This window comes from Chionomys nivalis, chromosome 7, assembly GCF_950005125.1.
Source record: "Chionomys nivalis chromosome 7, mChiNiv1.1, whole genome shotgun sequence".
NCBI classification, from domain to species: domain Eukaryota; kingdom Metazoa; phylum Chordata; class Mammalia; order Rodentia; family Cricetidae; genus Chionomys; species Chionomys nivalis.
In genome coordinates, this window is record NC_080092.1 from 82,123,958 (window position 1) to 82,150,551 (window position 26,594).

The 26,594-nt window shown below is 44.2% G+C and overlaps 1 protein-coding gene across 1 annotated transcript; it reads right to left on the reverse strand.

The window, feature by feature from the left end:
- Positions 1 to 798: 798 nt before the first annotated feature.
- Positions 799 to 26,594, reverse strand: Lsm12 (LSM12 homolog). The gene is made up of 5 exons (XM_057775134.1): positions 26,387 to 26,594; positions 24,506 to 24,639; positions 5,125 to 5,234; positions 3,570 to 3,696; positions 799 to 2,437 (listed from the first exon to the last, which is right to left on the reverse strand). Exons 1-5 carry the CDS (start codon positions 26,508 to 26,510, stop codon positions 2,345 to 2,347), a joined length of 588 nt encoding a protein of 195 aa, XP_057631117.1. The 5' UTR covers positions 26,511 to 26,594; the 3' UTR covers positions 799 to 2,344.

Genomic DNA, 26,594 nt, shown 5'->3' on the forward strand with positions numbered 1-26,594 from the left:
TAACTATGCCAATTCTAGATGGGTATTTTCCATGTTCAAAATTGGGGAAATAGTTCTGAGCAGATGATACGTCTCTCCAATTAAAAAGAAACAAAAGGCTAGGCAGTGGTGAGGCACACCTTTAATCCCAACACTCGAGGCAGAAGCAGGTGGATCTCAGGGAGTCCGAGGCCAGTCCGATCTACAGAGTTCCAGGACAACTTAAAAAAAATAGGAACAAGAGAAAAGAGTAAGGACTTGAACTCAACAGCGACAAGGTCTCTTCTCTAAAGTCTACAATTCTGTGTGAATTAAATTTGGCCATCAGCAAGCGAGGAATGGGTTTTCTTTTCAGCTGCTCTATCAAGCCGCTTATAATGAATGACTGCTGTATGAATACTATTCTCTCTCTCCTCTCTCCCCCTCTCTCTCTCCCCCCTTACCCCCCCCTCTCGGTTCCTCCCCCTTTAAAACGTGTGTGTGCTCATGGGCGTGTCCACCACAGAATGCATATGGAGGCCAGAAGACAACTTGTGGAGTCAGTCTCCTTCCCTTTTTCTGTGGGTTCCGGGAATCCAATCTGGCTCATCAGGCTTGTGCACCAAGTGCCCTTACCTGTTAAGTCACCTCCCCAGTCTGGACCCCTCCTATAGCACACTGTACTTGCACTGTATTGCACTGTACTTCTGCAGGAGTTCTCAGTGGTAAGAGTGGGTAAAGAGAAAAGCAGCCATCTAAAGAGAGGCTGAACTCAGCAGGCATACTCCTCTACATTTCAGACCCTTCATTTGGGGGCACTAAAGTACACACAAACATGAGTGATGGTTAAAAAAATTTGGGTTTTATTGTTTTTGCTAAACAATACTAAAAAAAAAAAAAGGTTTTTTTTTTCCATTTTGAAGGCAGGGCTTGAATTATTTAATTTTGATCCATTTATTTAATTAAAAAAAAAAGGGAAAAGAGATCATGGCCAAAAAATAATTAGCCCCACCCTACCCCCAAAGCTCTAGCCAGTCACATGAGCATCACCCATGTCCCACTCAGTGCCTGATATTCAGGTGGTAGCACTCTGCCCCATGAGGCTACCTTGGAGGTGCAGGGGCATCAAGTACCAGTTTTGGCTCTCAGCAGGTTAGTCAAACCAGGCAAACTGGTGGGCTAAAGTCCAGAAATTCTTTCAAGGTTTTCTGCTCATTGGCTAAGCACATACAAACTGTCATTAGCTTGTAAGATTTCAGGGGGTAGGAGGGGGCCGAAGAGCAGGAGGATGGTAGAAGAGAAACTAGAGATTATTCAAGCTTTTCCTGGGCTAGAGGCTCTGGACATAGACTTAAGAAAGGTCGGGGTAGATCGAGTCCAGGTTTCATAGAAGAGAAAATCAGCCCGGAGGAGAAGAGCTGAGATGTGCCATGCAAGCCAGTTCTTCCTGCAGAGGCACAGGGGAGGGGCGCTGACTCCCAAGTGGAGACTGCTGAGAGTTCGTCTAGTACCATGAAGACAAAGGCAGAGGGAGTCCTGAGGTTGGGACCAAATGTGAGACAGGTACATACAGTTAAAGACCAGAAAGCCATCAGGACCCTCAAGGCCAATCCCATCTGCACACTGGCTCTGCAGGGCTGCAGGAGGTCCTCGCTGTGAACTAAGTCAAGTTAATCGGCGGACTCTGAGTGGTAGAAAAGACAACACATTTTTGTTTTCAGAGGGATGAGGTGGGAAGAGTGGCCATGATCTAGTAAAAAGAGACCTGCAAGAAGCAGAAAATACTTAGAGAACATTTTAATATATATTTCCATATATATATTTAAAGTTAAGAAAAATAAAACTAATTCAAGCCATGCCCTGTGCAAAAAAAAAAGGAAAAAAAAAAGTCAAGAAAAAAATGAAAAATTTCAAGTGAGACCTCTGTCTTCTGCTCCGGTCTCAGCTTCAGAATCACAGTCAGCTTGTTACTTTTATTTTGGAAGAAAAGATGTAAAAGTTTCTTTCAATCATTCAGAAGGCAAGTATATCCACTTATAAAAACAGAATGGCAGAAACAGACTAGGAAAGGAAAGTCACAGGGGAAGGACAGAGTGAAAAGGAATTTGCAAAAATAAAACTAACAAGATGACTGTTCCAGAAGGGGCTGTGAAAAGGACATGGTGGGCCGAAGTCTGTTAGTCAAGTAATGATTCAACTTTTAAATTATTCTCTTGTTCTTTTTTTGTTGGGTGTTTGTTCAAGTCTAGGTTTTCTGAAACACTGACTCTTTAGTAAGAGTCAGCAGGAAATATAGGATCCCTTCCCTCCCCCGGCCTGCCTCCGCTGAAGCCACCACCACCATCTCTGTGGCTGGATGCTGGAAGAGTCCTCCATGTCTGTGGACTCAGGATGACAGAGCAGCCTCCTTCTGTGGTTGTTGGGCTTGTGAACGCTGCAGTATCTTTTGGCTTTCCACATCTCTAAAATGTTTTTCAACCTGCAAGAGATCGAGCACCCAAGTCAGAAATGGAGATAGAGCAAGGTCTCCTCCTCATACAATCTAAGCCAGCTTAATATGCCCAGGCCTGACTATCTGCTCCATGGACCATGCAGTCAGCTTTGGCCTTGCTACTATCTAGCAGCCTCCTCACCTACAAGGTAGGCTGGCAGGAGCCTCTAATTTCACCACATTGTGGCAGCTGAGCTAAAACTGGCTTAAGATTGTAGCTATACAATCTTATACATTAGGGGTTATTATTACCAACAAAATTCCTCTTTTCTAACAATGTATTATTTTTTTCTTATATTTTTCTTTTTTTATTTTTTGGTTTTCCAAGACAGGGTTTCTCTGTAGCTTTGGAGCCTGTCCTGGAACTCACTCTTGTAGACCAGGCTGGCCTCGAACTCACAGAGATCCACTTGCCTCTGCCTCCCAAGTGCTATGATTAATGGTGTGAGCCACCACCACCCAGCTAAATTTTTGCTTTTTCTACAACTGTTATACCCTAGAAAATAAGATACAACGTACAGTTCTTTTAGTTTGTTTTGTTTTTTGAGACAGGGTTTTTCGGTATTGCCCTGGGTATACTGGAACTCGCTCTGTAGACTAAGATCTGCTGCCTCAGCCTCCCCAGTGCTTGGATTAAAGTTGTGCAGCACCACTGCCCAGCAGACCTACAGTAAAGAACTTGCCTAGTGCCAGGCGATGGTGATGCATGCCTTAAATCCCAGCACTTGGGAGGCAGAGACAGGTGATCTCTGTGAGTTCAAGGCCAGATGGTCTACAGAGCGAGCTCTAGGACAGCCAGGGAACACAGAGAAACCCTACCTCAAAAAACCAAAACAAAACCCAGTTGGAGCTAAGAGGAACAGCTCTGAACCTATCCCGCTGAACGATCTAATTCCGCAGTCATGTGGTGAAGACACAGGGCTGACTGCTCACTCTATCCCAGACCACCAACGTTCCTATCCTCACATTGCTCGCGACACAGCAGCAGAGGCTGGTGAACGGGGCACAGGCAGGACTACTAGGAGACACCATGACTGCAGGAGCACAAGTGCCCTGCTCTGATGAGGGAGGACAAAGGTCAAGGAAGCTCCCCTCCAAGTTTCACAGATCCTTTACTTACTATTTTTCGTACATGGCTCAGTGCACTCCCCTCTTTGCCTTTACAATTTTCCACTTGATATGGGGGTGTAATAACAACTTCTTCCATGACTACGATGTTTTTTTCTTGCCATTTACAGTCTTTAATGCTGGAAGGAGAAGAATATAGGTGAATGTGACATCCTGGGGACATCCCATACCTCCCATCTAGGGAAGAAGTAACTTTAGAGCCGGGCATGGTGGTGCACACCTTTAATCCCAGCACTCAGGAAGTAGAGGCAGGCAGATCTCTGAGTTCGAGGTCAGCCCAGTCTATAGAGCAAGTTCCAGGATAGCCAGGGCTACCCTGTCTTTAAAAAAAAAAAAAAAAAAGTTTAAAAAAAAAAAAGCCAAAACAAAACAAAACAAAAAACTAGGCTGACCCCAAGTCCCCAGCTCACTAGTCAGCCAGAAAGAGGAGCTAACAAACACCCTCAGGCATCACTGGACAGGAAAGCAATGACACTAATGCACTATTTCATAGGGAGAGTCAAGTCTCAACCATCAGGGGCCTGGAGAACCATAAAACATTTGGTGGCAGCCTCAGAAGTTCAAGCCAAATTACAAAAGAAAAAAATCAGACCAAGGCTGCTAGACCTGACTTAGTGGCCTGGAACAGAGGCTTGGCAACTGCTTTCTATCCAGGGTCAGATCATGAACAGCTATGGAACTCTGCCAACACATGACACATATACAAGGGGCAGACCTACCCACTCCTGGCCTAGGGAGAAATACTATTTCTAGAAATACAGTGATCTGTACTTTGCTTCCACCCAGCCCCTGCCCTCAACCATGCAAACTGTGTTCCAACTGGCCCCACTCAATTACCAGACAGCCAGACACCTGTCAGACCAGGAAACTCCATCTGAGTTCCCACATGGGGAATCCCAGGGCAGCTGATACTAAGAGAGTTCCTTCTCATACCTGGAAATGCGCAGACACCCGGCCCCAGACAGCTCTGCTGCCAGCTGCCATCTGTGCACCAGACCCTGGGTGGCTAAACAAGGTAACAGAAGGCAGCAGGGGGGTTGAGGTGGGTGTCAAATGTTCCAGGTTTTCAGCAGTTAGGGAAGCTAGTACAGAGTCTGACTTCTGCTGTGACAATATGTGTTTCAGGAGTAGGTAAGGAGGTGGCCTTCTGTTCTTCCTAACTCCCTGTGTTTGTCCCAAGGCACAACTAGGCAAAGGAATAAGACTTCCCTTCTTCCCTTAATAAAACCACAAGCTTTTAGAGGAAGGGACAGCAATAACAACAACAAACAAGAAGCTAATCATGAGCTCTAAATTATGGGCTACTATCACTAGAGACCCTTACAAGACAATCCAATCCCAAACAAACTTTTATAGACACACTGAAGTGACTCAGTTGTGATCACACTATTCCACTGTGCAAAGGAGTTCCAAGTGCCACATCTCCGGATGCCAGTGTGCTGCATCCTTGGTACATTTTCAGGAAGATGACCACCTAGAAGCCTTTCATCAGACAAACAGCCAGTATCAGCTCTAGGAAAAGGAACCCCTATGCTCCCACAACTCACGTCTTGTGAATGGTCTGGAAGAGCTGCTGGCCCTCCAGGGAAACGCCAGCGCTGATTGCATAGGCCTGGCTCAGCTTCTCCTCCTTCTCCGTCCGTGCTTTGCTGGCAAGCTAGGGTGAGGGAGAGGAAAAAAGGACTCAGAAAAGCATTCACCTTCATTCTTCCCAACTCAGGGAAGCAAGTCAGAAAAGACTGCTCTGGAGTCAGTTCGATTAGGAATCCAATTAAGCAAACAAACAAAAACACCAAATATAGGATTAAATAGTTATTATTTGCAATTCCTGGCAAACAACCTCTTTTCTGTTTTTCCTGAGGGCCTCCAATGTGCCAGACACGCACCGTGCTACCTAAGAGATTCAGCCTGAAGGAAACATGAAAACATATCACAAACCTACAAACAGAAGACAAGTCCAGCGAAATGGTGACATGCAGTATTCAGGGGTAGGGAACGGCTGTGGGAAATGGTGCTTGGAGATAAACCAATGCACACACTTCTACTTAGAGAAAGTATACACTCACCCACTGTTGTGCCTCAGATGTAGAGACGAACGTGCACTTTCACAGACCAAGGCTGAGGCACAGCTCTTGGCAACAAGGCTCAGCCTGGCTAGCATCATAGGTTCATCTAACAGCCAAGCCTAAAGTAAACTTAATCTATTGTAATCTGAGCCGAAGGCAGCCCTGCCCCACTCCACCCTGCAAAAAAGGAGTGGTCTGAATTTTGCCTAAAGCCTGCTCCTTCACTGCTCCCTGGTGGATCAATCACAAACTGATCAAAGGAAATTCTGGTAAAATCTGATAGTCTACTAAAATGTTAGGAATCCTTCTGGCAAGGGTAGGTACCCTGTCAGCCTATATTGTTCCACCCTACACTATTGCTCGCTAGAAAAATTTTGAGTGTGAGACAAAACAAATGTGTAATACAAGGCGGTTAAGAAAAATAGGCAAATAATGCACCTGAAAAGAGAATGGTCTAAAGATCTTCCGGTTCCATAAACACAAACAGTTCGGACATAGAATAGAAACATAATGAAGCTGCAGCACACTAAATACACACAGTAATAATACTTAAGGGACACACAGGGGCTAGCCCACACATACTGTCATTTTAACCTCTCCAGATAAAAGCAGAAAGCATGACAAACCTCTCCTCTGCTTTGAAGCCAGAGCTCACCTGGTCTTCAGATATGGACATATACAAAAACAACAGCAATGTATTACTAATCTTGCAGGCCTGGCTGCTATTCTGGCCCCATCAGGCTACAGCTTCACAGAGGAATCAATGCACTCTAAGCAAGGCAATCCCATCTGAAGTGAGAAAGTCTCGGCACTTGGAAACACTGAGTTTCTATGGAAAGAGAACGGCTGGTGTGTATTTTAAGCAACAAGCAACGCTTTTTCAGGAACCAAGAAAACCCTGGTAACCAACCATGAGGGGTTTCCTTGAGTCTAGTTTTCCAATGTCTCAGAAAATGAAATCTCCAAGGAAAGAAGGATAAACCGAGAAAGTGGCACCACTGGGAGTTGCTGGTGGCCAGGCAAGAGCTCCTTCACTGAGCTATGCTTCACCTCCTGGACAATGGACTCAACTACTCTACCCTATAGTACCTGCAATTAAGCTTTAGATACCAGTCATCAGTTTATATGTTGTGTTTTCATGGCAATCTGAAAGAGAATTTGCCTTCATCAGAAAGTGGTACAATGGACTCAGTTTCTCCCACAATGTCCCAAACAAGGCTGAAGCTGCAGCTCTCTTGGTACAGTGCTTGCCAAGCAAATAAGAAGCAGTGGGTTTGATCCCAGCACTGCAGACACCAGGAAGTGGTGACAAAGGCCTGTAATGATTGGAGAATTAGAAGCTCAAGATCATTCTCAGCCATATAGCAAGTTCCAGGGTACCCTGGGGTATGTATGTGAGATCTTCTCTCAAAATGACCCAACCAACCTAGGCATGGTGGTACACGCCTTCAGTCCCAGCACTCAGGAGGCAGAGACAGGCAGTTCTCTGTGAATTTGAGGCTAGCCTGGTCTATAGAAGTTCCAGGACAACCAGGCTATAGAGAGAATCCCTGTCTAGAAAAAATAATAATACCCAAACCAAAATAAATTGTTCGTTTCCTGGGCTAGAGAGATGGCTCAGCAGTTCCAGGACAGCCAGAGCTACAAAGAGAAACCCTGTCTGTGGGGGAGGGGGGGGAAGAGCAAGAGAATGTTCCCCAAAAAAACAATCAACATGTGTCTCCTCGCCTCAAAACTGTGAGTCGGAAAAGGAAAAGCCTTGATCTTGCTTTTTATCAGGAATAAATTCACACAGAACATGGACCAGTCTTCTGTAAAGCAAATAACCATCACTCTCTCACCTTTACTGTTTACAACAAATCTGCATATGCCTATGCTATTGTCAACTGACAATATGCTCCAGTTATTCCAAATTAGCAAGCTGAAGGTTCTTTAAAAATATATTTTTTTAAAACTATTATTTATTTATTTATTTATTATGTTATAGCATTCCTTCCATGCGTGCCCGCATGCCTGAAGGAGGCACCAGGTCTCATTATAAATGGCTGCGAGCCACCATGTGATTGCTGGGAATTGAACTCAGGACCTCTGGAAGAGCAGCTAGTGCTCTTAACCTCTGAGCCATCTCTCCAGCCCCAGTTAATGAATTTTTAAATGTACTAAAACCTTATCAAGCCCAAGAGAGGTACTTGGTGCCTTTGCCACTGGGGATAACTCATTAGTTCTCTCTGGTCTTCAGTCAAGAACCTTCAATTTGGGGCTGGAGAAATGGTTCAGAGGTTGGGAGCACTGGTTTCCAGGGGTCCATTAACTACCATCACCTATCTACCCTAGCTTAGTATCTATGCTAGCTGCTAGCTTTGCTACAAATCAAAACAAGCACTAACCAGTCAGCACCTCGAAAAATAAGCACTCAAGTATAAGAGCGCACTACATTCAGGCAAATCCACAAGTACAAGTCACTAATAGAAGGAGGCTTAACTGAAATGATGGACCTGACAACCTGCACGAGCTCGCCCCCCTTTCACTGTGTATTATTCCCACTGAAACAAGTTAACTTCTACAAACCAGAGCTTCCTTCTGAGGCCACTTTATAAATACCATCTAGATGTGGGCAAAGAAAGAAAACCACATGAATGTGATAACCAAACAAACCACATCGAGAGTAAGTGGCTCTGAGCTGGCAAGATAGTTCAGTGGGTAAAAGTGCTTGCTGCCAACCTCAGTGACCTGAGTTCAATCCCCAGAATGTACAAGGTGGAAGGAGAACCAGCTCCTGCAAACTGTCCTGACTTTCATTTGCATGCACATGTGCACCCACATACATACAAAACATGTAAAAATTAAAATATTTATATTAAGTATCTCCTAGCCAAGTGATTTAATGAATATGAGAACACAGAGCCCCTTGTGTACTCAGTGACATGTAGGGGAAAAGAAGACGCTAAGAAAACCCAAGCAATACATACTTCATTTTGTTGCCAGCTGAGCCATCTTATTTCCATAACCCGAGAAAGCACAGGTGCTGTGGGGACTGCAGAGGGATTCCTACTGCAAACATCTAACAGACTGCGACAGCTGAGAGGACAAGCAGAGTCCAGGGAGAAACCTGCCGGTGTGACCTACTGACTTCACCATGCCACTCTCAGGTTGCCTTCCCTCTGTGTTTGGGTCTGTATTTGCAGCTGCCCTTGCAGAGGGGTTAGGAAGCAATGCAGCTGTTGTCTGAAACGGCTGGTGCTGCCTGCAAGCCTGGTGGGGACAAAGTGCAGACCAGAGTAGCTAAAAACAATGATCATCCTAAGAAACCTTATTCCTGGCTCTTTCAGAGCTGAAGCATGCTCTTAGGACTCCCTTCCCCCTTTAAATTTAACTGGGTTTGTTTTGTTTGCTTTGTTTAAGACAGGGTTTCTCTGTGTAACAGAGCCTTGGCTATCCTGGAACTTGTCTTGTAGACCAAGTTGGCCTTGAACTCACAGAAATCTGCCTGCTTCTGCCTCCTGAGTGCTGGGATTAAAGGCATGTGCCACTGCCTGGCTAAATTTAACTGATTTTTATGTGTATGGGTGTTTTGCCTGCATGTAGGTTTGTACACAAGAAACAGGCCTAGTGCTCAGGGACCAGAAAGGGGTGTCAGATCCCCTGAGATTGGAGTTACAGACAACTGTGAACTGTCATACAGGTACTGGGAATTGAACCTAGGTCCTCTTGTTGACCACTGAGCCATAGCTCCAGCCCCTTGGAAGCCTTTATGATGCAGGGTTTCAGTACACGTAACTCAGGCTGGCCGAGAACTTGCAAGCCTCCTTCTTGATTCTGAGTGATAGGATTACAGACTTGTGCTACTAAACCCACTGGAAAATTCTTATTCTTCGCTAGCACCAAGCAAGCTCTCAAAAAGATGCCTTCCAAATGTCAATATTTCCACATCTGTTTCCTAGCTCAAAGTTCCACAGATACTACTCTGGGCCAGGTGCATATACCTGTGCACCCCCAGTTTCATGGGAGGAAGGCTAAAGTGGTATTCCTTGAGCCTAGGAGTTCAAGGCCAGGTTGGCCAACATGGCAATTATTTAAAACGTGTGCAAACAATCAAGAGGGAGGGAGGGAATAAAGAAAGGAGGGAGAGGAGAAAAAGATCGTCATTCAACCCTGGACAGCTGGAAACAAAAATAAAGTTCCCTAATGTGAAGTTGTGTCCTAGAATACATAATGCTGAATCAAATGGGAATGGTAGAGCCAAAAATGCCTGGCAGTGAAAACTAAAATTCTAAGATCTAATTTTGAATGAAAATTTATGCCAGGCTATGCGCCAAGACAAAATTAAACACTTAATACTCAAATAACCCTATGAGATAGAGACTAAAACTAATGCTATTTGATAGATGAAGAAGCTAAGGTACAGGTGACAAGAAAATCGCCCCAAATTACCAAGTCCTAGGTGGTAGGGTCTAGATTTGAACCTGGGCAGGCTGGTTCCAGAACGTTCCATTTTTACCAGTGCTGGAGATGAACTCAGGGCTTCACACATGCTGGTAAAGTGTTCTACCAATGACAAACTCCCAGCCCCCGAGCAAGTGCTCTTGACCACTGTACTCTAGCTCCTGGTGTCAGCAGCAAGAGTGAACTCTAGGGCTGGTGAGACAGGGCTCAGTGGGTAGAAGCACTTGTTTGTCACCATGCTGGACGATCTCTGTGGAAGAGAGCAACTCCCTTAAGTTGTCCTCTGACTTCCACGTAAGCACTGTGTGCCATGGGAGTGCTCCAAATACACACATACAATCAAATAGACACAAATTTACTTTAAAGAGTAAATATGAAATCTAGACTAAATTTTAAAACAGAAAAAAGAAAAAGAGTTGTCTAACCATGCTTGCAACCCCAGCACTTAGGAACCTAAACCAGCTTGGCTACACAGAGTAAGGTCCTTCCTGTCTAAAAAACAAACAAAAGAGAGTGAAATCCAAGGCTGGCTAGAGTTGCAATCTCTAGAATCAACATGGTGGAACAGAAAACTGACTCCTTTCACCTCCACACATGCACATACAACTCTGAAAATAAGTTCTTAAAATGCAAAGTTTTAAGTCTAAATTACTGTTGAAAATAGTTATAAATTTGAATACATAGATATCTAGGTACCAGCAGTATGCTAAGAGAGAAAGAGTGCTTGCTCTGAGAACCTGGTGACCTGAGCTTGATCCCTGGAATCTGAGACGGAGGGAACTACCCCAAAGCTGTATTCTGAGCTCTACATCTACAATCACATACACAAGACATCACGTACACATTAATAAAAAGACAATAGCCGGGCGGTGGTGGCGCACGCCTTTAATCCCAGCACTTGGGAGGCAGAGGTAGGCAGATCTCTGTGAGTTCGAGACCAGCCTGGTCTACAAGAGCTAGTTCCAGGACAGGCTCCAAAGCCACAGAGAAACCCTGTCTCGAAAAACCAAAAATAAATAAATAAATAAATAAATAAATAAATAAATAAATAAATAAATAAATAAAAAATAAAAAACAAATAAAAAGACAATATTCCAGCCGGGCGGTGGTGGTGCACACCTTTAATTCCAGCACTTGGGAAGCAAAGGCAGGCGGATCTCTGAGTCTGAGGCCAGCCTGGTCTACAGAGTGAGTTCTAGGACAATCAGGGCTGTTACACAGAGAATCCCTGTCTCAAAAAGACAAACAAACAACAACAACAAAATGTGTCTATAACCCTCTGAGCTGAACTACAGGCAACTAACAGATTCTGAGGAGAAACAGGAAAACTGCCTTCAGTTTATAGCAAACGATAAACTCACCAGGCTCGAGCAACAGTACCAAATCCTTGACTGCCAAATGTCTTAGTTAAAATCAAAGGGTCATAAAGCCACACGACTGCAGGAAACACACCTATATGTGCGCATTCATGTGTGTTCTGAGGGGCTTCGATAACAGAACAAGAAGAAGGTAGAAGATTGGGGTGAGAACAGAATACTGTATACATAAATGAAAATGTCAAAGAACAAATAAATAAAACAATAAAGAATTTTACAGACCAACATGATGTCAAGAAAAGCCCTATAGGGGGCTGGAGAGATGGCTCAGCAGTTAAGAGCATTGCCTGCTCTTCCAAAGATCCTGAGTTCAATTCCCAGCAACCACATGGTGGCTCACAACCATCTGTAATGAGATCTGATGTCCTCTTCTGGTGTGCAGGCATACATGCAGGCAGAACACTGTATACTTAATTTAAAAAAAAAAAAATCTTTAAAAAAAGTTTCCGCCGGGCGGTGGTGGCGCACGCCTTTAATCCCAGCACTGGGGAGGCAGAGGCAGGCAGATCTCTGGGAGTTCGAGACCAGCCTGGTCTACACGAGCTAGTTCCGGGACAGGCACCAAAGCTACAGAGAAACCCTGTCTCGAAAAACCAAAAAGTTTTCAGGGGGTGCTGGAGAGATGGCTCAGCAGTTAAGAGCATTGCCTGCTCTTCCAAAGAACCTGAGTTCAATTCCCAGCAACCACATGGTGGCTCACAACCATCTGTAATGAGGTCTGGTGCCCTCTTCTGGCCTTCAGGCATGCATGCAGACAGAATATTGTATACACAATAAGTAAATAAATATTAAAAAAAAAGAAAGAAAGAAAAGTCCTATAGCTGGGCAGTAGTGGCGCACGCCTTTAATCCCAACATTCGGGAGGCAGAGGTAGGCGGATCTCTGGTCTACAAGAGCTAAGTTCCAGGACAGGCTCTAAAACAACAGCGAAACCCTGTCTAAAAAAAAAAAAAAGCCCTATAAACATAGCAATCCACTTACAAAAGGTAATGAATAAAAGGGGAGGTGTTCTTGTGAGATCTAGTTGCCTCCACACCCCTCTTTTCTGCAGCCTAGGAGGACTGCCATGACTCCCAAGCCAGTCGAAGACCTTGTTAAAACCGAGTAAGGCTGCTGACAACACTCTTGGCTCTGTTCAACCCGTTCCCTCTGCAATGCACTCAATAACCTTTCTTTTAAGTGAACAAAATATATGTGATCTCCTTCAGCATTCAAAGAATACAGATTTTATGATAGAAAGCCATTTATTTTGGCTGATAAGAATAGGTATATCTGCTGGGCAGTGATGGTGCAAGCCTTTAATCCCAGCACTTAGGAAGCAGAGGGAAGCGAATCTCCGTGAGTTCAAGACCAGCCTGGTCCATAGAGTTAGTTGACACAGAGAAACCCTGTCTCAGAAAAAAAAAAAAAAAAAAAAAAAAAAAAAAAAAAAAAAAAAAAAAAAGGTATGTCACTCAGAACCACCATTTCTTGAAGTTCCAGGACTAGAGCAAGGCAAGTCCAAGGGAAGCCTTGTGAACTTAACACTAAGATATAGTAAATGTTTCACTGTAATGAAAAACACTACAAATCCAAGTTGTTGGGATACTGTAAAATCCACAGACTGCAATCACAGTATAGGTAACCAGATTTCAGTCAATCAATACATATTACAGGCAGAATTTTATCTTTAACTAGTTTAAAACACCATGTTGGCAAAGCCAACCGCTTTTATCATATGCAATCATATCATAAAATATTGTTCACAGCAGTTCCTGAGCACTGACAACAATTTCAGAGTCTGAAACCATGGTTTGTTGTCAAGAACCTACCATGTCTGTCAGAGAGAAACCCAACTGAATGTAAGCTGAAACTGACCTCAACAATCTCTCCAAGAATGTCTGCTCAAACGCAACCATCTCTCAATGAGGTCATTAAAGTTCTGTGAAGAAGTCAGAGCAGTAGGTGAGCTCTAAAAGCGCCAGACAGATAGTAGATATTATTTTAACATCATGGGCAGAGAAGGCAGCTTGTGGGTTGTTTCAAAAAAAGCTATAAAATCCAATCTTTCCTTTAGCCGATGATCTCACTGGCTCTTCTCCCCCCCCTTATAAATTTTACTGTACACTGAGGTATACAATATGTTATTAACAAACACAGATAGTAAGGGATGACTATAGTGGCTGAGTTCATACATCAGAACAGTGCACAGCTATGATCCCGTCCTTCAGACAGCTGAAGTAGGACAATTATAAATTCCAAGCCAGTGTTTGTACTCTCTCTCAAAGAAAATAGACACTGGCTTTTAACAGTCTCTTCTCTAATACCTCTAGTTTAGCTCAGTGACAGAAAAGATAGGTAGCCAAAAAAAAAAAAAAAAAAAAAAGCCGGGCGGTGGTGGCGCACGCCTTTAATCCCAGCACTTGGGAGGCAGAGGCAGGCGGATCTCTGTGAGTTCGAGACCAGCCTGGTCTACAAGAGCTAGTTCCAGGACAGGCTCCAAAGCCACAGAGAAACCCTGTCTCGAAAAACCAAAAAAAAAAAGAAAAAAAAAAAAAAAAGATGGGTAAGCTGAGCAATGTCATTTGCTAAAGATCATGTATGAGAAGCCTCCACTAAGACGCTCACTATGCCAAGGGTTGGAGCTAAATTCAGCCAACTACCCACTTAAGATAAGTTCTACTGGAGACCAATCAGAACCATCTGACTATATACAATCTACAAAGGGAACAAACACTGTCTAGTGTTTAATACAGGAAGATCCACAAAGTTTAGAAGAGTGACTACCCAACCCTTTATAGGAAAACGATTGTTGCCCCCTTTCTTAGGCTGTTATTCTCAAGCTCATTCTTGTTACCCTGAATCTCACCAAGTCAATGTACCTAAGAGGGACAGTATGCTTATCATGCACAAAGACCTGGATTCAATTTCCAGAATACCCCTCGAAAATGCTGCCATCCCTCAATACTCCCAACAAATGTGAGATTCCTCAGAGCAAGGGAAAGGGCTTAATCATCCTGACATTTCCCAGTACCTGGGAAGAAGGGAGAATAAGAGAAAGGTGGACAAAACCAATCAAAAAGCTAACAGGTCCCAGCAGTTAAGTGACGTATATGATCACTCAACTCCTTAAAAGTCCTTCCAGGGCAGGGTACACACATCTAGTTCCACCCAGGAGGCTGAGGCAGCAGGACAGGAAGCTGGAGCTCTAAGAGACTCATGTCCCCACCTAAAAAGAGGAAAGCAAGTCTTCACAAGCTCCAAATTCTATCACACCATACTTTTGGTATAGTGTGTGGATCCTTTTACTTTCCGTCTCCAGGGAAATTTCTGGCATTTCCCTAAGCTAGTCTAGAAATTCCAGTGCTAGAATGAACTCTATCACTTGTTCTTTGCCATAAACTAACCCAACTAGAATATCTTCTCAACACCGGGAGCACAGCACCACTGGACCCACCGTAAAATCCATACTCTTGAGGGGCTGGAGAGATGGCTCAGTGGTTAAGAGAATTGCCTGCTCTTCCAAAGGTCCTGAGTTCAATTCTCAGCAACCACATGGTGGCTCACAACCATCTGTAATGAGGTCTGGTGCCCTCTTCTGGCCTGCAGGCATACACACAGATAGACTATTGTATACATAATAAATAAATATTTTTTTAAAAAAAAAATCCATACTCTTGAGCTGGGCAGTGGTGGCGCACGCCTTTAATACCAGCACTTGGGAGGTAGAGGCAGGAAGATCTCTGTGAGTTCGAGACCAGCATGGTCTACAAGAGCTAGTTCCAGGACAGGCTCCAAAGCTACAGAGAAACCCTGTCTCGAAAAACAAAACAACAAAAAATCCATACTCTTAACAATATTTATGACCTAACTCTGTCCATCACAGTGGTAAACAACTGTTCTTTCCTGTGAAAAGGTGTCTTCATCACACCCTATGATCCTGAGAAGGCCCCTTGGTAATTAATGGCCTAAGGAGGGCCATGGAGTTAGCTGGCTGACAAGTACTGTGAGCCAAGCTGAGTCACAAGCTCTAGTCTGGAGCAATGGCTCCTCTACCACCACCCCCCTTTTTTTAAAGGATCAGACTGATCCTAAAGTGTGAATGACATGAAACTGACCTTCAAAAAATTAGGGGTTCTTTGTTTTTCAAGACAAGGTTTCTCTGTATAACAGCCCTGTCTGTCCTGGAACTCACTCTGTAAACCAGGCTGCCTCGAACTCACAGAAATCGCCTGCTTTAATCCCAAATGCTGGGATTAAAGGCATGTGCCACCATGGCCCAGCTAAACCAGGGGTTCTTAAATGGCAGATGATCACTACCTGTTTGACACTTAACATATCCCTTGCCATTCAGCAGTACAGAACTCTTCCTCTCCACTTCCCCAGCTGCATCTCAAGACATAGCTGTGACAAAGAGTGTCTGCCCAGAGCCAGGCACACATCCTATTGCTAGGCTCACAACTGGACTGCAACCTTGACTAATACTTCCCACATACACCAAACAGAGAGAGAGAGACAGAGAGAGACAGAGACAGAGAGAGTTTGCCTGCATGGTATGTGTAAGGCCCATGGATTTGATCCCAAACAGTGAAATTTCAAAACAAAAAAAAAACAAAAGACCTCATAACTAAACAGATGGTGACCAGGGATACTTCTGACTCTACTTGATATTAAAACCATACCTTAATACATTAGTGTCAAGATATAGTAAAGAGGCAGGGACTGAAAAGATGGCTCAATTAAGAGCACTGGCTGCTCTTCCAAAGGACCCAGGTTCAATCAATTCCCAGCAATCACATGGCAGCTCACTCCTGTCTGTATCTCCAGTTCCAGGGCTTCTAACACCCTCATAGACACACATGCAGGCAAAACACCTATGCACATGAAATAAAAAAATGATAATAATAAAAAGAGATATAATAAAGGGAATTGCTAATGGGCTAGGTTCACAATAGGTCACAACTATCAACTACCCAGGAATTTACTCAAACTAGGGAGTTTAACCAACAAATCACCAGAAAATTATAGTTATATTGACTCTTAGCTGTGAAGCTGATAAAAATTCAAATAAAAATGAAGTAAATTTGTCCTCCACTGTGACAACATACTTAAAAGTAGTTTCTTTTTAAAAAGAAATCTTTCGGCCGGGCGGTGGTGGCGCATGCCTTTAATCCCAGCACTCGGGAGGCAGAGGCAGGCGGATCTCTGTGAGTTCGAGGCCAGCCTGGTCTACAAGAGCTAGTTCCAGGACAGGCTCCAAAACCACAGAGAAACCCTGTCTCGAAAAACAAAAAAAAAAAATAAAAATAAAAAATAAAATAAAAAGAAATCTTTCTTTTCCATATTCTCAGCTGTATCACTACCACCAGACCTAGCGCCACATTCCATTCTGATTCATTCAGCTGGGCGGTGGTGGCGCACGCCTTTAATCCCAGCACTCAGAGGCAGAGACAGGTGGATCTCTGTGAGTATGAAGTCAGCCTGGTGCCAAAGCTACAGAGAAACCCTATCTTGAAAAACCATTTTGATTCATTCAACATCATCACCAGGGACTGATAAGCAAACTGAATCTCTTCTCTTCTATTTCTATTGGGTCACTCACTGATTATTAGTCATGAACATGGCTCAGAAATAGATCTGAAAAGGCTGACAGACCAGTCAGGGGTTTGGGAAGGGAGGTAAATGCTTAACTTCTCTATTACCCATGGGTTTCTGTTGTAATATGAGCGGCGGGACTGCGTCCCCGGCACCCGGCCGCCCGCATGGCTTATGCCCCAAAATAATTACACAGAAACTGTATTCTTTTGAACACTGCCTAGCCCATTAGTTCCAGCCTCTTATTGGCTAGCTCTTACATATTGATCTAACCCATTTCTAATATTCTGTGTAGCACCATGAGCTGGCTTACCAGGAAAGATCTTAACCTGTGTCTGTCTGGAGTGGGAGAATCATGGCGACTCCTGACTAGTCACCTAAGAAAAAAAATCTCCATCCTTGGCCGGGCGGTGGTGGCGCACGCCTTTAATCCCAGCACTTGGGAGGCAGAGGCAGGCGGATCTCTGTGAGTTCGAGACCAGCCTGGTCTACAAGAGCTAGTTCCAGGACAGGCTCCAAAACCACAGAGAAACCCTGTTTCGAAAAACCAAAAAAAAAAAAAAAAAAAAAAAAAAAATCTCCATCCTTTATACGGTATTTGTGGTAGCCAGCACAAACTCGATACTCTTCAAATCTTGAACTGGCAAATTCCAAGTATCTAACTGAATGACAATAACATCATTGCTCTTAGTCATTTTCCCTTTGACACATTGTTCCTTTTCCTTGGTCCCAAAAATCTAAGGAGCATCAATTTGGGAAAACAAAACCTGGCACTGTGGTGCTTACCTGTAATCTCATCACTCAAGAGGCTGAGCCAGAAAGATTAGCAATTGCAGGCCAGATCATTTTAAGCTACACAGGAAACTGTACCAATAGAGTGGTAGATGAGGAGACTAGAGATATAGCATGCACAAAACTCTAGATCTGATTCTCCAGCACCCCTAAATCAGGCATGGTGGCACATACCTGAAATGCTAGCACTTGGAAGAGAGGGACAGGAGGACCAGAAGTTTGAGAGTCACAGTCACCCTCAACTATAAAAAACAAGGTGGTGGTGGCATACACCTTTAATCCCAGCACTCAGGCAGATCTCTGAGTTTGAGGTCAGCCTGGTCTACAGAACAGCCAGTACAAAGAGAAATCCTGCCTCAATTAAAAAGAGAGAGAGAGAGAGAGAGAGAGAGAGAGAGAGAGAGAGAGAGAGAGAGAGAGAGAGAGAAATAATGAATTACAATGAATAATCTGGACCTCACTTAAAATTAGCTTTTACTTGAAAGATTCTATCAGGAAAATTCTGAACACTCTAACAGGGTACAACGTTACCACAGAAAAGAAAAAAATTATATTCAAAGAGGAGTCACTCAGCAGTTTAGCACTTGCCCAGCAAAACCCCATCCAGCCCCTAACTCCCAAGCACAGCCGAGACTCCTACAATTCTGTCATCTCGAAGCTTCCTCTTCTACCCTACTGCTAGGGCTAGACTTAAGACTTGTTAGTCTAGTGACTTGCTAATCTGAAGCAAATTGGCTCATTCTCAGAAGTCACTAATTCATACCTTCTCTAATTGAGCTTATTATTTCCCTTAAAAGTCATTACATCAGCAAGATGAGCCAGCATACCAGAGGGTCTCCCACTGAAGTTGTTAAGTGCAAAACGGCACTCTGCTTCCCAGACTGTAAGTTCCTGACACCCTGTACTGCATCAGTTTTCTTCCAGGCTTCTCAGAGAACATTAGCTTAAACAACCCTCTGACATCAGGAAACTCCCAGTCCGTGTTCTTAGAAATGGGACAAATTTGGGGCCAGAGATATGGCTCAGTAGCTACGAGCACTGACTGTTCTTCCAGATGACCTGAGTTTAATTCCCAACACCCACACGCCAGCTCACAACTGTCTGTAACTCCAGTTCCTAGGGATCTGACACCTTCACACCAATGTACATAAAATAATTAAAAAAAAAAAAAGGAAACGGGACAAATTTGGGGAGGAGGTGATAGTGGAGATCAAAATCAGTGCATAGCTGAGTGTGACAGCACACACCCAACTTGGGAGACAGACGGTAAGAGGAGCTCTATGAATTCAAAGTTTGGTCTACATAGTGAGCTCCAGGCCAGATAGGCAATATAGTGAGACCCCGTCAAAAAATAAACAAAAAACAGCAGTGCCTTGTGCAAGCTAGACAAGCATTATACCACTAAGTTACATGCTCAGACTAAGAAATTTTTATGTCCATGTCACTGAAGCAACATGTAACAGCCACTCAGACGGTTTTCAGTTCAGTCCAGCAGGCGGTCTATCTGAGTCAGTCTCCAAGGAGGAATGGCAAAGCATCCTGCTAAGTCAGTTTGAAAGAAAAGCATACTGTTTATTCCTGAACATCTCTGCGAATGAAGAATGAAATGAGTCCAGAGACAACTAAACCCCTCAACCTCATTTCAGTTCTTGGCTTCTCTTTCCAGCAAATCTTTTCTAGATTAGGCAAGTGAGCTGTACAGGTCTAAGAAAAACAGAGTTCTGGTGTTCCCCAAGCTAGTACTTCTTGCTGCTTTTTTATAAAAGTGGGGGTAAACAACCAGTTTATAACAACGCTGGTAAATAAGACCAACCAGCAAAGCTTAGTGGTGGTGCAGGCCTACGATCTCAGCGATCTCAGCACTCGGGAGGTGGAGGCTCAGAAGTTCAAGGTCATTCTGAGCTAGAGTGAGTTTGAGGACAATCTGGGATTCATAAAACCTCATCTCAAAAGATCAAAACAAATTAAAAAATAAAAAGTCAACAACACTGAATAGCAGAAATCCAAACACTAAAAGCAAAGCTAATCCACAAACTAACCTAAGCAAGAGTTGTGATATGTGAGGTTAAATACCAAAGGACTTCTACCGAGTAATGGTTGGTGCATGTGCGCAGACGTCTCAGGAGTTCCCACACAACGGTAATGACGATACCAAACACATCCCACCCCTCTGGTGGTACTTGGTCACAAGGACAGTAATCTTTTATCTTTTTATTCTTTTTTTTTTTTTTTTTTTTTTTTTTTTTTTTTTTTTTTTGGTTTTTCGAGACAGGGTTTCTCTGTGGCTTTGGAGCCTGTCCTGGAACTAGCTCTGTAGACCAGGCTGGTCTTGAACTCACAGAGATCCGCCTGCCTCTGCCTCCCAAGTGCTGAGATTAAAGGCGTGCGCCACCATCGCCCGGCTTATCTTCTTATTCTTTAGTGTCCTCTTCCCAATAATCATTACTATTCCCTAAGGTTCAAGGGAGAGACTTTTCATAAATACACAAGGTTAACAGCTGCAGTTCTAACACCCTGGGAATAAATCACTTCATTCAAATCTTTTAAAATTTCATGAGCTGTAACAGAAGGCCACCCAAAGAGCTCCAATATTCTAGTAGGAGGTATCTAACTAAGTTAGGGTTTTAAACATCTACAAGCTTCAAAAACTGGGACAGTCAAAATGTAACTACCCTAAGACCTTTCCAACCTGTCCTTAGCCAAGAGCTTTTATTTTTTATTTATTTATTTTTTAAATGAAAGAAAGAAAAAGAGAAAAAAAAGTGTCATTTCCCTGGAGTCTAACAAGGGAGCTCCAGATCTCATGTAACTACACTCACTGCTCTCTACTGTGCAGCTGGCTGTGTTTCCTTGCTTTGCTGAACTGTAGCAAACACCCCATTCCCCAGAGAGGCAGGAGAATATACATTATTACAAGACTCCTCTACAGGGAAAAACTTCCACACCAAGCAAATCCCAGACAGCCGCTACTAAAGTGAAGTCCTAACTCACAGCTGACAAGTTGTTCATGAAGCACCTACTCTGTGCAATGCACTCAATGATTCACTGGTGAACCTAAGGGTGCAGCTCAACAGCAGAGTATTTACCTGACATACACAAGGGCCCAGTACCAAAAAAAAAAAAAGGGAAAAAACAAATTACTAAAGTGAACCTACCTACCAAGTATGACAAGTAAAGATGTAATGTATAACTATAGTTACAAAAAGGCTATATATAAGCAACTCTGGGGCAGTTTATCCAAGACACATCACTTTGTACCTGTTGTCCAACTGTAAAATAAAAGCATCCCTTTTACTCTCAAAAAAATGCCTGAGTTCGGATCTCTGTGAGTTCGAGACCAGCCTGGTCTACAAGAGCTAGTTCCAGGACAGGCTCCAAAACCACAGAGAAACCCTGTCTCGAAAAACCAAAAAAAAAAAAAAAAAAAAAATGCCTGAGTTGTGCTAAAAGCTATTAGGTGGGAAGCTATTCCCAAGAAGAAATAGTGGAGACAGATTACTTTAGGCCAATTGATCAGACTTCTTGAGAGAGGTGCTGTTTTATTCAGTCCTGATAGCTAAGTCTCCAGCTATTCTGAAAGAACATTCTATGTAAACGAGACGGGACAGGGAAGCTTTAGCAAGGCAGGCAAGGTGGGTGGTTTATCAGTTGACCACTACTAATCAACACATTGTTTGATTAACTGAAGAGTAAAAAGATGTGATTGGGGTTGCCATAAATCAACATGGACAAGCAAAATTAAACTATCCTAAACATCTGAGGTGTCAGACCTCAAAATTAAATATGAAGACAAAAAAAAAAAAAAAAAAGATCTATGCAGCCACTGTTTTTCAAAGTTTTTTTTGTTGGTGGTGTGTTTTTTGTTTTTAGTTTTTAGTTTTTCAAGACACGGTTTCTCTGTGTAGTCCTGGGTGTCCTGGAACTCGCTCTGTATACCAGGCTGGCCTCAAACTCAGAGATTCACTTGCCTCTGTCTCCTAAGTGCTGGAATTAAAGGTGTGCACCATCACATCTGGGTTAAGGCTTTCAAATTTTTAAGTCATGTATCTCTTAGAAGTATGAAACACTCCTAACTCTTCACCCATTCTGTACAATACCCACACTACATAACTCCAGGTCAATGGGCACCACCCCTTGTGAACTCCACGGCCACCAAAAATTAACATACAGACTCTAGGTTTACAAAAGGGGTGAAGAGCCAGGTGGTAGCGGTACACACTTTAAATCCCAGTACTTAGGAGGCAGAGACAGGCGAATCTCTATGAGTTCAAAGGCCAGCCTGGTTTACAGAGAAACCCTGTCGTCCCCCCCCCCAAAAAAAGGAATGGTGGGGGTGAGAGGGAAAAAGGGTTGGGAGATGGGTCAGTTAAAGTGCTTGCAACATGGGGCTGGAGAGATGGCTCAGCGGTTAAGAGCAGTGACTGTTCTTCCGGGGGACCTGAGTTCAATTCCCAGCAACCACATGGTGGCTCACAACCATCTGTAATGAGATCTGGAGCCCTCTGGCCTGAAGGCATCCATGGAGGCAGAATGTTGTATACATAATAAATAAATAAAATCTTTAAAAAAAAAAAAAAAAAAGTGCTTGCAACACAAACACACAAACAGGAGGCCGTGACATGATTTCAATTCCTAGGACCCAAGTAAAAGGCTGACTGTGGTAGCTTTGGACTCTCTGCTCTGAGGAGAGACAAACAGAACTCTGGTGTTCTTTGGCCAGCCAGTATGGCTGAATCAGGTTCAATTAGACCTTGTCTCAAAAAAACAAAAAGTGAAAGAGGAAGAAATTCCACGTCAACTTCTATTCACAAGTCCTCTTTATAAAGGACAAGCACAAGCTCTCAACTCTGAGTATAAAGATTAGGCTGGCAGGGGCTGGAAAGATGCTTTAGTGGTTAAGAGCATTTGATGCTCTTCCAGAGGACCTGAGCACCCTATCAGATGGCTTACAGCTGCCGTCACTAGCTCGAGGGGATCCGACGCCCACTTCTGGCCTCCTCAGGCACTTGAACACATACACGGGATAGATTGGGCATGATGGCACACACCTTTAACACAAACACTTGAGAGGCAGAGGCAAGTGGATCTCCATGGGTGCAGGGCCAACCTGGTCTATATTAGCAAGCTCCAAGCCAACCAGCAATACATAATGAGACCCTGTCCCAAAAAATGAACAAATCAATAAATTAATCTATTGTTATTATTATTATTATTTGTATGTACTATTATTATTTGTATACGGTTCCAATTTAGAATTTGCTATGTAAATCAGACTGGCCCTAAATTTGCAACAATCCTCTTGCTTCTGTATCCTACATACAAGGACTACAACCATGCCCAAATTTCAAGATATGAGTATTTTTTTCCCCTTTGTGACAAGGTCTCATGTTGTATTCCAGGCTGGCCACAAACTCATTCAGTAGCTGAGGATGACCTTCAACTTCTGAACCTCCTCTGTCTACCTCCCAAGTGCTGAGGTTGCAGGCATGCACCACCAAAGATACTTCTTGAGGTGCAACAAAGATATTAGAAAATAACAAGATCAAACTTTAGAAAAGATATCAAAAGCCAGGTTTAGTGGTGCTCACTCATAATTTTAGCACTTAAGAGGTGTAGTCAAGCTGGACGGCTTTAATCCCAGTACTTGGGAGGCAGAGGCAGATGGATCTCAGTGAGTTTAGGCCAGCCTGGTCCAGGGCAGCCAGGACTGTTACACAGAGAAACCCTGTCTTGGGAAAAAAAGAGGTATATTACAAAGTCTACATAACAAGTTCAAGGTCAGCCTAGGCTAAGTGAGACCCTGTCTCTAAACCAAAGAAAGGCCTGGCAGGTGGTGGTGCACACCTTTAATCCCAGCACTGGGGAGGTAGAAGCAGGCGGATCTCTGCTAGTTCAAGGCCAGTCTGGTCTACAAGAGTGAGTTCCAGCCGGGCGATGGTGGCGCACGCCTTTAATCCCAGCACTCGGGAGGCAGAGGCAGGCGGATCTCTGTGAGTTCGAGACCAGCCTGGTCTACAGAGCTAGTTCCAGGACAGGCTCCAAAGCCACAGAGAAACCCTGTCTCGAAAAACCAAAAAAAAAAAAAAAAAGAGTGACTTCCAGGACTGGTTCCATAACTACTGAGAAATCATGTCTCAAAAAGAAAAAAACAAGCCGGGCGGTGGTGGCGCACGCCTTTAATCCCAGCACTTGGGAGGCAGAGGCAGGCGGATCTCTGTGAGTTCGAGACCAGCCTGGTCTACAAGAGCTAGTTCCAGGACAGGCTCCAAAACCACAGAGAAACCCTGTCTCGAAAAACCAAAAGAAAAAAGAAAAAAAAAAAAAAAGAAAGGTGGGAAAAGAAAAGAAGCTCAGCTTGTGGAGTGCTTGCCTAGCATCAGGAGGACCCTGATGTGTTTGATCCCTATCATCACAGAAACAATATTTGTGGTAACGCATGCCTATAATCCCAACATTTAGGAGGCAGTGTCAGGAAAATCTTAAATTCAAAGTCATCCTCAGCTATATATTAAGTTCAAGGTTAGCACAGGATGCATGAGAACCTGTCTCAAAAGGGAAAAAAAAAGCAGTCCCTGCCCCACCCAAAGAAAAAACAGAATAAGCAACATATATCATGAGAAATCGATGAGACCCTTTCCCAACAGTTTAGACAGCCAGAACTGCCCTTGAATCCTTACCTTACTAACATTGAGAGAAGCTAGGGGAGGAGGGGTTTCTGTTCGATCATTAATTATTTCCACTTCTGAAACATATTGTAAGTTTATAAGCAAGATGTCTGCGTGGTTGGGCTTTCCACTGGAAGAGGGACATTCTGGTGAGAAAATAAAGTTAAGGGAAACAGGACAAAGGCACATCACACAAGAAGTACAGAAAAAACTACAGGCTTACAGAAAAGACAAGCAAGCCCCACAGAAGTCCTTACACTCTTCAAAAAAAAAAAAGTTAAAAATAAATCCCACATTACCTTGCTTTTGCCCAAATGCATAACCAAAAGATCTAAAGCTTTTCAAAGTCATCTAAGCCAGAAACTGAAAGCCTCAAGGATTTCTGCCACTTTCTCTTTTATGAAGAGAAATGTAGTTTTAACGCCACAGGCGCTGTTTGTCTTGAACACAGGAGTCAGTGCTTTCAGGTGGGGTCAATGCTCGCAGGGCTCCCCGTCTACAGGGAGCAGCTCACTCGCTTAGATTCACGTTCTTTCTTTTCTCAGTTTCTTCTCCCCACTTGTAATTTCCCATTTGTCGGAGGTAAGAGCTACACCACTGGGAAGGAAACTATCCCAAATGACACCTAGTTCATTCATCCATCCATTCATTTTCCCACCATTTACTGAGATCCTTCGGTGTGCCAGGCAAAAGTAGGGTACATCTTCCTTCTAAGACCCTCCCAACTAAGCCACTAAAGGAAGGCAGTTTAGGCCAAGGATAATCTCTTGTTTTTTAAAATAACACAAGATAAAGGGGCTGTTTTTGTAATTATTTTGTTATAATTAGAAATCTTTCTGAGCTGGAAATCGACAACTCAGGATTAAATTAAAGGCAGCAGACTCTGTAAGAAATTTCTTTTTAAAGGCAGAGGCTACTTTCCCCTAAAAATAAATAAATAAATGATAGCGCCAGTAAGCCCACCTGTAGCTCAAATAAAGAGGGAAGTAGTGATACATTTATTCCAACCAGAAAATGTTCTGTTTTTCAACAGTGAGTTTGCTGGAGTAACTCAGAAATCATTTCTACCCCAAGGGAGCAAAGCCACCTCTTCCATTAGGTTAACACTGATACTTTAAAAAAGGACGTTACTGTGGAAAACTGAGGACTTCCATGAATTGAACTGAACCGAAGCCCACAATGTCATATATAAACCCCTGAAAAACGTGGCAAGTCCTCTCGGGACCAGGCTTCCAGTTCTAACACCCCCTGAATAGCAATTTTCAAACGACTGAGAACCTCAAAATCAGCACACACACACCCCATACGCAACGATACCAAGCATACACGACTCTAGCAAAATTAACCACCAATTCGAATACAAAATCTATCCTGCACTTCCTATCCCCAAATTGGCACGGGCCATTTGGTTGCCATCCCACCGCCCTTTCTTGAACTCAATCTCATCAGCCCACTCCTCAAGTCCATACCCTTGTCCTACTAGCAGTTCCTGACCCTAGACACCCCTCCCCAGAGCATTTTCCACTCCCCAACTCCATCCGGGCTCCAATCCCCAGCCCCCTCCCCACCAGTACCCCATCCCTTATTCACTGAGTCCCCGTAAGACACCGTTCCCTCTCGAAAAGCCACCCGCGTGTCAAGCCCCGCTCCACCCACCAACCCTCGGCTGGGGCCCCGCTCTCGCAAGGGGTGGGAGACAAGGGTCCCCCAAGTGGACCGAAAGGCCCGCGGGAGGGGGAGGGGAACGCAGGGCCGTGCGCATGCGCCCAGGGCGACGCGGTAGCCGGTCGCCCCTAGGCCGGGAGAGGGCCCTAGCTGCCGCCGCCGTCCCCCGCCCCCCACCACCGCACCTACACGCTGGCCCGGGCTTGGGGTCCACGCAGAGAAGGATACTTAGAGCCAGCATTTTGGACTGGTAGTCGAAGGCTACCACCTCGCCCTGCAGCCGCTGCTCCTGGCACGTCCGGCACGACACCTGGCTCCCAACGCTGAAATACTCGCCCGGAGGAGCCGCCATCTTGGGAGAGCAGCCGCGGCCCGCGGCGGCGGCGGCAGCAGCGGGCGAAAGCCGGGCCCCCAGCAAGCGCCGCGCCGCGACGCA